This window comes from Lithobates pipiens, unplaced genomic scaffold (assembly GCF_037356315.1).
Source record: "Lithobates pipiens isolate NorthernLeopardFrog02 unplaced genomic scaffold, aLitPip1_a1.2 Scaffold_23, whole genome shotgun sequence".
Taxonomy (NCBI): Eukaryota; Metazoa; Chordata; class Amphibia; order Anura; family Ranidae; genus Lithobates; species Lithobates pipiens.
In genome coordinates, this window is record NW_027507785.1 from 8,831,052 (window position 1) to 8,842,171 (window position 11,120).

The following is an 11,120-nucleotide window of genomic DNA, read 5'->3' on the forward strand; positions in this document are numbered from 1 at the left end:
GTCATGCCAGTGTGATGTGTCTGTGTATGTGTCATGTCAGTGTGATGTGTCAGTGTATGTGTCGTGTCAGTGTATGTGTCATGTCAGTGTAATGTGTCAGTGTATGTGTCATGTCAGTGTAATGTGTCAGTGTACGTGTCATGTCAGTGTAATGTGTCTGTGTCTGTGTCATGTCAGTGTGATGTGTCTGTGTATGTGTCATGTCAGTGTGGTGTGTCTGTGTATGTGTCATGTCAGTGTGATGTGTCTGTGTATGTGTCATGTCAGTGTGATGTGTCTGTGTATGTGTCATGTCAGTGTGATGTGTCAGTGTATGTGTCGTGTCAGTGTATGTGTCATGTCAGTGTAATGTGTCAGTGTATGTGTCATGTCAGTGTAATGTGTCAGTGTACGTGTCATGTCAGTGTAATGTGTCTGTGTCTGTGTCATGTCAGTGTGATGTGTCTGTGTATGTGTCATGTCAGTGTGATGTGTCTGTGTATGTGTCATGTCAGTGTGGTGTGTCTGTGTATGTGTCATGTCAGTGTGGTGTGTCTGTGTATGTGTCATGTCAGTGTGGTGTGTATGTGTCATGTCAGTGTGGTGTGTATGTGTCATGTCAGTGTAATGTGTCAGTGTATGTGTCATGTCAGTGTGATGTGTCAGTGTATGTGTCATGTCAGTGTATGCGTCAGTGTATGCGTCAGTGCCATTGTATGTGTCAGTGTATGTGTTTTCAGGGTATGTGTTTTTAGTGTAGGTGTCAGTGTGATGTGTCAGTGTAGGTGTCAGCGTGATGGTCAGTGTAGGTGTCAGCGTGATGGTCAGTGTAGGTGTCAGCGTGATGGTCAGTGTAGGTGTCAGCGTGATGGTCAGTGTAGGTGTCAGCGTGATGGTCAGTGTAATTGGCAGTGTAGGTGCCAGGTGGGTTGGTGTAGGTGCCAGGTGGGTCGGTGTAATTATCAGGTGGGTCAGTGTAGGGGTCAGTGTGATGTGAGTAGTGCAGGAAGTAGGAGTCAGGTGGATTAGTTTATGTGTCAGGGGGTCAGTGTAGGGGTCAGATAGGTCATGTGTAGCAAGGGCAGGGTAAGGTGGAGTCATGGGCGCAGCCGGGGGGGGGGGGGCGGCAAAATTAGGTTTTCGCCTAGGGTGTCAACGATCCTTGCACCAGCCCTGATCGCACGCATATGTAAACGTTGATCACACAACATATGTGAGGTATCGCCACGAACGTCAGAGTGAGAGCAACAGTTATAGCACCAGACAATCTGTGTAACTCCAAACTGGTAATGACTTTTAAAGCATCACTTAAAGCGATTTTTTTAAGGTACCTTAATTTGGCGCTGTTCCACAGGTGTACACAATTTTAAAGCGTGACAGCGTTTGGTATCTATTTACTCGGTGTAACATCCTCTTGTATATGTTATCAAAACATCGGGATTAGATCTTATTTCTGTGCATTAAAATTAATTTTAAAATACTTTTCTAAAAAAACAAAATGTGTTTGAAAACCCACCATATTATTCTTAAAGCGGAGGTCCACCCTAAAATGGACCTCCGCTCATCGGAATCCTCCCCCCCTCCGGCGCCACGAATGGCACCTTTCAGGGGGGAGGGGGGTGCAGTTACCTGGATAATCCAGGTAACTGCACCCACTTCCGGGATAGCTGTCTGCGGAAAGGGGCGTAGATTACGCCCCTTTCCGCAACTGTCCGCCCCTTTGCGCAAGTGCCCCGCTGCCTGCTGGGAAACACACAGTTCCCAGAGGCAGCGGGGACCGTCCGGATTGCGCCGCGCGGCTCGCGCGTGCGCAGTAGGGAACCGGGAAATGAAGCCGAAAGGCTCCATTTCCTGATTCCCATACCCAAGATGGCGGCGGCAGCACCCGAGTGTCGATCTAGAGATCCGCTTCGGGTGCCGACATCGCGGGCGCGCTGGACAGGTAAGTGTCACCATTTTAAAAGTCAGCAGCTGCAGTATTTGTAGCTGCTGACTTTAAAAAAAAAAAAAAACGCGGAGTCCCGGCGGACTCCCGCTTTAAGGGCCTCTGCTTAAAATAAAATATAATGTTCTAAATAGTTTTCTAGCAAAAAAAAAAAAAATGCTGATCATTACATGTTGGAGAGGAATGTTAGAATGCAGCTTGACAATGGACATGCATTGCAGTGTAGTGCAACGACGCTGTAAAGTTCGCATTCAGGAAAACAAGTCATTGTGCATGTACAGGTAAAATGTCCTGTTCATTGCTTTATAACCACTGAAAACTATTTTTAAATAAAAAAAATGTAATAAAACAATAATAAATAATAATAAAAAATTTAATTTCAATGTATAAACTTTAAGATACTAAAACTGACCAGAAACCATTCCACGTTTCTTTTAATATTTGTTATTACTAATGTTCCATTTAAATACTTTAACAAGAGTTCTCTTTATTTCCTTGGTCCTCAGACAGAATATGATGGGGCTGGTGAAATGTGGAACAAAAGTGTACAGACAAATCAGAAAGACATCGAGATTGGCGTTGGGGATTAGTTGTAGCTGGTTATATGTGTGGACTGTCAGTCGAGGGAGGAAATACAACCCAATAACCAACCAATGAGTAGTACATGTGTAAAAGGCCTTCCGCCAGTTCTCCGCCCGGCCTGATGAGCAGATCTTCTGGATTATTATGATGTAGGAGTAGATAATGAAGGACAATGGACACAGATGTGATGACATGGCAATAACAAACCTTGTACTTCTAGATGAAGCCGAATCTTTGGATGATAAAACAGCCACTGGGTTGAAAGAGCAAAAACAGTTCTTGACTCTGTTGGTGCCACGGAAAGGGAGCATCAGACCTGATGCTATGACAGTCAAGCCAATGACAGCTGCAAAGATCCAGAAGACGAGGCAGATGATGGCCACCAATCTGTTGTTGATAAGAGAATGGTATCGGAGAGGTTTACAAATGGCAATATATCGGTCAATGGCCATTAGCATGACAATGTAAGAATCAAGAGTTCCCAAAAAATGGACAAAAAACATTTGTATAAAACATGCGGTGTAGGACAAGGAGCCGTCTCCAAACCAATACTTGGCGATGATTTTTGGTAAGGTCAACGTGTCAAAAAGTAGGTCAGAAATTGACAAGTTTCCAATAATGACATACATGGGCTGGTGGAGATGCCGCCTTAGTAAAAGTAACACCACCACAATTAAATTGGCATAAAGAGAAATGTTATATATTAGAAAGAACGATATGGAGACAAAGGAGTCAAATTTTTCTGGAAGACCCGGGAAACCAGTGAGGATGAACTCCAAGACATCCGACTGGTTCAGAGCGGCCATGGGTTTACATTGGAATTCAGATCTGAAATGAACAAAAAAGTAGGCCTGACTTTACAATTACAATTTTGAAAGGAAACTTTTTACAAAAAGAAAGTTCAAATTTGGCATCCTTTTGTGTAAATTAACAATCTACTTAATATGAATTAATGACTTTACTTATAGTGATTGTGTCACAGTTAGTTAGGTTGAAAAATACTAGTTCATCTAGTTCAACCAACAAAAAACCTCCATACACATAACCCTATGCCCACAGCTGATCCAAAAAAGACAAAAAAATACCCCAATAAATCATAATCCAATTTGCTCTAGTGGGGGGAAAAACAAATTGTTCCATAATCCCCAGGAAGCAACTGGATATTCCATGGATCAACTACTCCTGTTGCTATCACCTCTAAATATTAATATCCAGCTATATTTTGTACATTTAGGAATACATCCTGCTCTTTTTTTTAGACAATCTACTGAGCTGGGCAGAACCAACTCTTGAGGGAGTCTATTCCACATTTTCACAGCTCTTTAATTGTGAAGACGCCTTTCGTATTTTACAGGTAAAACTTTTCCCTCCAGACGTAAAGAGTTCCTTCGTGTTCTCTGTAATGACCTGAAAAAGTAGTCCTTTATCTTGAAACTCTACCACTTCACCGGTCCCCTGGCCACCGCCTATATCCAAAACTTTCAGGTGGGTCTCATACCTGTTTCCCCATGCAAAGCACCTTGTCCCCATGTTGGTGGGGACAAGGGCCTCATCCCCACAACCCTGGTCCTGTGGATATAGGGGTCTATAGAGGGAGGGACTTATCAGAATCTGCAAGTTCCCCTTAAAACAAAGGGGGCCCCCAGATATGTACCCCCCACATAAATGAGAAAGGGTTACATAGTACCCTAAGTTACTAATTCACAAAAAAATAAAAAAATAAAAACCAACACACAACATCTAACCCCAACCCCTAACCAAAACCCCTGACCCCAACCCCTAATCCCTAACCCTAATTGCTAGCCCCTAACCTTAACCCATAATCCCTAACCCCTAGCCATATGGTGCATGCACTGGAATGCTTGTAGGCACAAGGGGGTTCTAGTGTAAAACTCCAAGTGTTTTTCCATGCCTGAGAAACCACAGGTGCCATGTACAGCTGGCCATAGGCTATAGCATGGCGATAGGTGCTTGTACTTATGTAAACATCTATGCTCTCTTGCATCTGAATATTTGTCATATACAAACATGTGGGTAAATGCTGCTGCAAAAGAGCAGTGACGTCTACATGAGTACATGCATGTATAGTGATGCAGTTATATGGCCAGTTGTACATGCCACCTGTGGCTCCTGGGCACAGGAAAATGCCAGGAGTTTTACGTTAGAGACCCCGTTGTATGTATCCAATTACCATAAAAATAATAATAATGACCCAAAATTTTTATTTTATCAGTATAAAATAAAAATAAAAAAAACATAAAAAATGAAAATCCCAAACTACCACCCCCTCAAACAAATGGCAAATTATTGTTTTAATTTGTTTTGTTTTTTTTGCGGCTTAAATAAAATCAGTTCAACATGAAAAACATATATATAAACATTATAAAAACATGCCCTCAAAATGAATAAAAACTCTCAAAATAATGACCTGCAATGCATTATGCCGCGTACACATGATGGGACTTTCCAGCGGACCTGGTCCAGACTCGGCTTTTAGCGGACAATCCGTTCGTCTGTGTGCTAGTCCGACGGACTAAAACTGACGCTAGGGTAGTTATTGGCTACTGGCTATGAACTTCCTTATTCTACGTCATCACGTTCGAATCTGTCTGACTTTTGGAGTGATCGTGTCTGTTTGTTTGAAAGTCCGGCGGACCTCAGCTGCAAAGTCCGTCAGATTGTCCGCTGGACCAAGTCCGTCGAAAAGTCCGGTCGTTTGTACGCTGCATTATGGTTTTCGAAAAAAAAATTCCCAGTGTGAACCTGGACATACGTTTGCTGGCACTGCACATTTGAAAACCACTCCTTAAAGCGGAGGTCCACCCTAAAATGGACCTCCGCTCATCGGAATCCCCCCCCCCCTCCGGCGCCACAATCGGCACCTTTCAGGGGGGAGGGGGGTGCAGTTACCTGGATAATCCAGGTAACTGCACCCACTTCCGGGCTAGCTCTCTGCGGAACGGGCGTACGTTACTCCCCCGTTCCGCAAGCGCCCGCCCCCTTCAGCAAGTGCCCCGCTGCCTGCTGGGAAACACACAGCTCCCAGAGGCAGCGGGGACCGTCCGGATTGCGCCGCGCGGCTCGCGCATGCGCAGTAGGGAACCGGGAAATGAAGCCGAAAGGCTCCATTTCATGATTCCCATACCCAAGATGGCGGCGGGACCCGGCAGCCAAGCGAGCGATCGGCTTCGGGTGCCGACATCGCGGGCGCGCTGGACAGGTAAGTGTCACTATTTAAAAGTCAGCAGCTGCAGTATTTGTAGCTGCTGGCTTTTAAAAAAAAAAAAAAAAACGCGGAGTCCCGGTGGACTCCCGCTTTAATGATGGCATTGTATTTAGAACGTTATAATATAATCATTTTCATAGGGCAGCTATCACCCTATTAAAGTGTACAGTAAAACCTTGGTTTGAGAGTAACTTGGTTTAAGAGCGTTTTGCAAGGCAATCAAATAAAAAAAAAAATGTTGACTTGATATACAAGCGATGTCTTGATATATATATGTCACAACTGTGTATAAAAGAGAAGTGAGGTGCCTCTAATGCCGCGTACACGGAATGTCCGACAAAAAAAGTCAGACGGAAGCTTTTCATCGTATATTCCGATCGTGTGTGAGCCCCATCTGACTTTTTTTTTTTTTCAAAAATTCTGACGGGCCTACAAATAGAACAAGTTCTAAATATTTCCGACGCAACCAAATCCTATCGAGAAAACCGTTTGTCTATATGATGTTCCAACGGACCAAAAACGGCGCATGCTCTGAAGCAAGTACGAGACGGAAGCTATTGGCTACTGGCTATTGAACGTTCCACTTTCTAGTCCCGTGCTGTACGTCACCGCGTTCTTAACGATCGGACTTTGGTGTGACCGTGTGTACGCAAGACAGTTTCAGCGGGATTCCGTTGGAACTCCGTCGGAAAAAACCTTCAGAGTTTATTCCGACGGGAAAACCGGTCATGTGTACAGGGCATAAGCGTAGCAATATGGTTGCATTTAATGAAGGTACAACATTTAGAAACTCACATGGTTGACGATTAAAACAGGCACATCTAAGCCCCTGTACACACGGTCGGACATTCTGCCAACCAAATCCGTCGGATTTTGTCCGTCGGATTTTGCCTGTCGGATCTTGTCCGAAACTGTTGTATACACACGGTTGGACTAAGCTGTCGAAAAATCCGATCATTCAGAACGTGATGACGTAATTTCGTTACGATGGGACTACGTTCAGGCTAGTAGCCAATAGCTTTGATGTAGGAATTTGATCTGAGCATGCGTGGCACTTGGTCCGATCAAAATTCTCTACACATGATCGGAGTATGTCCGATCGAACCAGTTGGTCAGGAAATATTTCCAACATGTTGGAAAATTGGGTCCGACGGATATTCCGACGGAATCAGTCCGATGCATACCACACACAGTCGGATTATCCGACAACACGGTCCGATAGGACACATTCCGATGGATTATCCGACCGTGTGTACAAGGGCTTAGTATGCAGGCATCTCCGGTAAAGCTGTCCACATCGCTATTGACATCATCCCTTCCACACTGCCCTCCAAAAGCTCTTCAAGCCTCGTCTTTCGGATCGCTGTACTGCAAGGTAGTCTTGCCGGTCACGATCGCAGATTGATATCGGTGAGAGCCGGCGGTGTGGAGGACGGTCTTTGTGGACAGCTTTCCCCCAGGATGCCGGCATACTTAGATGTCCCTGTTTTAATCATCAACCATGTGAGTTGCTCAATGTTGGACCTTCATTAATTGTAGCCATATTTGGCTTCTATCCCCTTGTGGAGGCTTCCATTTGTGGATGGACATTTTATGGTTACACAACCAATCACATTGCTAGGATCTTTTCAAATGGACTATAAGCTGAAGGACCTATGAATAAATGGTTGTGGAACGAATCGTCTGAGTTTCCAATATTTCTTATGGGGAAATTCGCTTTGTACAAGTGCTTTGGATTACAAGCATGTTTCCGGAAACCAATTATGCTCGCAATCCAAGGTTTTACTGTATTTCAATTCAACCCTGTTTAGTGTTTTGGTTAGACTGCCCCCACTGTCAGGGTATTATTACTGTCTGCGTCCTAAAGGGTAAGATTCACCCACTGTACATTGTCACCGAAACGGAAAGTGATGGGGAAATCCAAAATTTTCACCAGAAGGGGAAATCTTCTAATGGGGGACACTAGTTCCTCACTCTATAGAGATTTCCACTTACTTCCAGTTGTGTCTACAAGAAATCTTCCAAAAAGGACAAAGATGGCAAAAAAAAAAAAGACCTAGAGGGGTTATAACACCATCCAAAATGGAGTTTGGGCTTTGGAGTTTTATGATGCACAAACAACAGGAATTGGCGACCTCCAAATGTATGCACTTAGAGTTGGAAAAGGAACACAGTCTTCTGAAACCACAGAGAAAGTGAACGGTGATGAGTTTGGGTTGGGTCCAAACTCGTGTTCGGCCTGCACTCCATTGTACATTGAACTGTGGGGTCCTGCATATACCGACCACCAGTCCAGCTGTAATGGACGGTGTCCAGGCTCCGGCCCCCCACTATTCTACTCTCACTACTCCATGATGACTATTTATACAGATGTGGAAAATCAAAACCCTCCCTGGTGGGTTCCGTCTGTCAGACATGGAAACAATGTAATTGCTCATTAGTTACTCTAAAATACCCAAGAGACGTAATCCTGGGAGAAATGCGTTCACCGGTAAAGATTTCTGTCCCAGTGTCTAAGGATCTATTTTTATCGTAGTGACATCTGTTTCATAGTTTCATTAAAGATCAACTATAAGAGATTTGGCCAAATGTTATTTATTTTTTCTATAAAATCTGTATGTGGTGATGTCATAGAGCAGTGGTCTCAAAACTGTGGCCCAGGGGCCAGATACAGCCATCTGCTTGCTTTTATACGGCCCTTGGTGCACTATTCCTCCCACTGGTATGAGAAACTATTCTGCCAGCTGACATCATTGGGGCACTATTCTTCTCACTGACACCAATGATGGGGCACTATTCCTCTCACTGACACCAATATTGGGGCACTATTCCCCCTATCAATACCAGTGATGGGGCACTATTCTCCCCATTGATACCAATGAGGGGGCACTATTCCACCCACTGATATCAATGATGGGGCACTATTCTGACAGCTGACATCCATGGGGCACTATTCCCCCTATCAATACCAGTGATGGGGCACTATTCTCCCCATTGATACCAATGAGGGGGCACTATTCCACCCGCTGATATCAATGATGGGGCACTATTCTGACAGCTGACATCAATGGGGCACTATTCCTCTCACTGACACCAATGATGGGACAATATTCCTCTTACTGACACGAATAGTGAGGCACTAGTCCTCCCATCAATACCAGTGATGGGGCACTATTATTCCCATTGATACCAATGATGGGGCACTATTCCTCCCATCAATACCAGTGATGGGGCACTATTCTTCCCATTGATACCAATGAAGGGGCACTAATCCTCCCTCTGATATCAATGATGGGGCCCTATTCCTTCCATTGATACCACTATTCCTCCTACTGATATGAGACACTATTCTGACAGCTGACATCAATGGGGCACTATTCCTCTCACTGACGCCAATGATGGGGCACTATTTCTCCCAACAATACCACTGAAGGGACACTATTCCTCCTACTGATACCAATGATGGAGCACTATTCCTCACATTGATGCCAATGATGGGGCACTATTGCTCCCATCAATAGCAGTGATGGGGCACTATTCCTCTCATTGATACCAATGATGGGGCACTATTCCTCCCACTGATACCAGTGAAGGGGCACTATTCCTCCCAATAATACCACTGATGGAGCACTATTCCTCCTACTGACACCAATGATGGGGCCCTAGTCCTCCTACTGACAACAATGATGGGGCATTGTTCCTCCCCTTTAAACTTAATGTGGCAATGTTTACTCCCATTGGTGTCAGGAAAATGTCCACTCCCACTGGCCATATATATTATATCAGCAGTAAATGTAATATATACAAAAGCAGCAGTCTTGTGTGATCCCCGATATTATATACCAGTAATATTAATATTGGGGATCACACAAGACTGATGCTTCTGTATTTATTATATTTACTTCTGATATATAATATTGGGGAATGGCCTGGGCTGGGGATCACACAAGACTGCAGCTTATATTACAATTTACTGCTGGTATAAATATTAGGGACACTGGTCTGACTGGCCCCCCATCTCTTCTCTCTTACCTTCTCTTCTCAGCTCCGTGTGGGACAGACTGCAGGGACTGACTGTGGCGGGCTCCTCTGCTCTATGGGTGGAAGGAGAAAATGAATGCTAACACGTTGAGGTGCCGTGCGCCACGCACAGCACCTCATTGGCTGGAATCAGTGGCACCTGTCTTGGAACACTGCTGGCAGCCTAATCCTATTCGCGGACTGGATTGGCTGCGAACATCAACCAATTTGGGTTCCGCTCACTCACAGTCAGCACAGGTGACCTTGAGGCCCGCCCACGCACCACACTTCCACAGTGACTGGAGGATACCTAGCAGCAGTATGCCAGCGGAGCCGTGGAGTCTCACGGTGCCAGCGAACAACATGATCAATCAGCGCACACAGGCAGAGCCGTGGAGTCTTGGGAAGCTGAGCTGGGGTGCACCTTCACTAGGTACCAGTGGGTAACAGTGCGCCCCAGGCGCCTGCCTAAGTTGCCTAGCGGGAGTGCCGGCCCTGCATGCACATGAACTTTAATGGCATCCCAGTCTTAGTCCGTAGAGTTCAATATTGAGTTGGCCCGCCCTTTGCCAATATAACATATTCAAATCTTCTGGGAAGGCTGTCCCAAAGGTTTAGGAGATGTGTCTATGGGAATGTTTGACCATTCTTCCAGAAGTGCATTTGTGAGGTCAGGCACTGATGCTGGACTGGCTCGCAGTCTCTAATTCATCCCAATGATGTTCTGTCGGGTTGAGGTCAGGTCTCTGTGCAGGCCAGTCAAGTTCCTCCACCCCAAACTCGCTCATCCATGTCTTTATGGACCTTGCTTTATGCACTGGTGCGCAGTCATGTTGGAACAGGAAGGGGCCGTCCCCAAACTGTTCCCACAAAGTTGGGAGCATGAAATTGTCCAAAATGTCTTGGTTTGCTGATGCCTTAAAAGTTTTCTTCACTGGAAGGCCAGTCAAGTTCCTCCACCCCAAACTCGCTCATGCATGTTTTTATGGATCGGCTTCCGTCAGACAAGGACCTGTACACATGGGCCGTATGTAAGCCGGTTTCTACTGTACTAGCTAATTTGTTCTGATAGCCCATGTGTACAGGGCTTTAAGCTGTTAAAATACAGCAAGATGGAAGGTGGGGCATGACCGGAAGTGGATGCAAACGCCGGAGTGAGTGTGAGAGTGTGAGCGCTCTCCCCCTCTCCTCGCTTCTCTCCTGGACTCACCTCCATCCCCCCGGCGGGAGGGACCTCCGGATACTGCTGGCTGACCGGTAGCTGACACTGCTCACATGATTCTGTTCTTGGTTCCTTACTAGCGGTACCTGACGGGACCTGAAGCTTCCCCCCGAACACGTGTACCCAGGTGGAGAACCGCAAGGGGA

The 11,120-nt window shown here is 45.5% G+C and overlaps 1 protein-coding gene across 1 annotated transcript; it reads right to left on the minus strand.

Annotated features, from left to right (window-relative positions):
- Nucleotides 1–2,358: 2,358 nt before the first annotated feature.
- On the minus strand, nucleotides 2,359–3,312 carry LOC143926795 (olfactory receptor 1M1-like). Its single transcript, XM_077450842.1, has one exon. It carries the CDS (start codon nucleotides 3,310–3,312, stop codon nucleotides 2,359–2,361), a length of 954 nt encoding a protein of 317 aa, XP_077306968.1.
- Nucleotides 3,313–11,120: the final 7,808 nt, after the last annotated feature.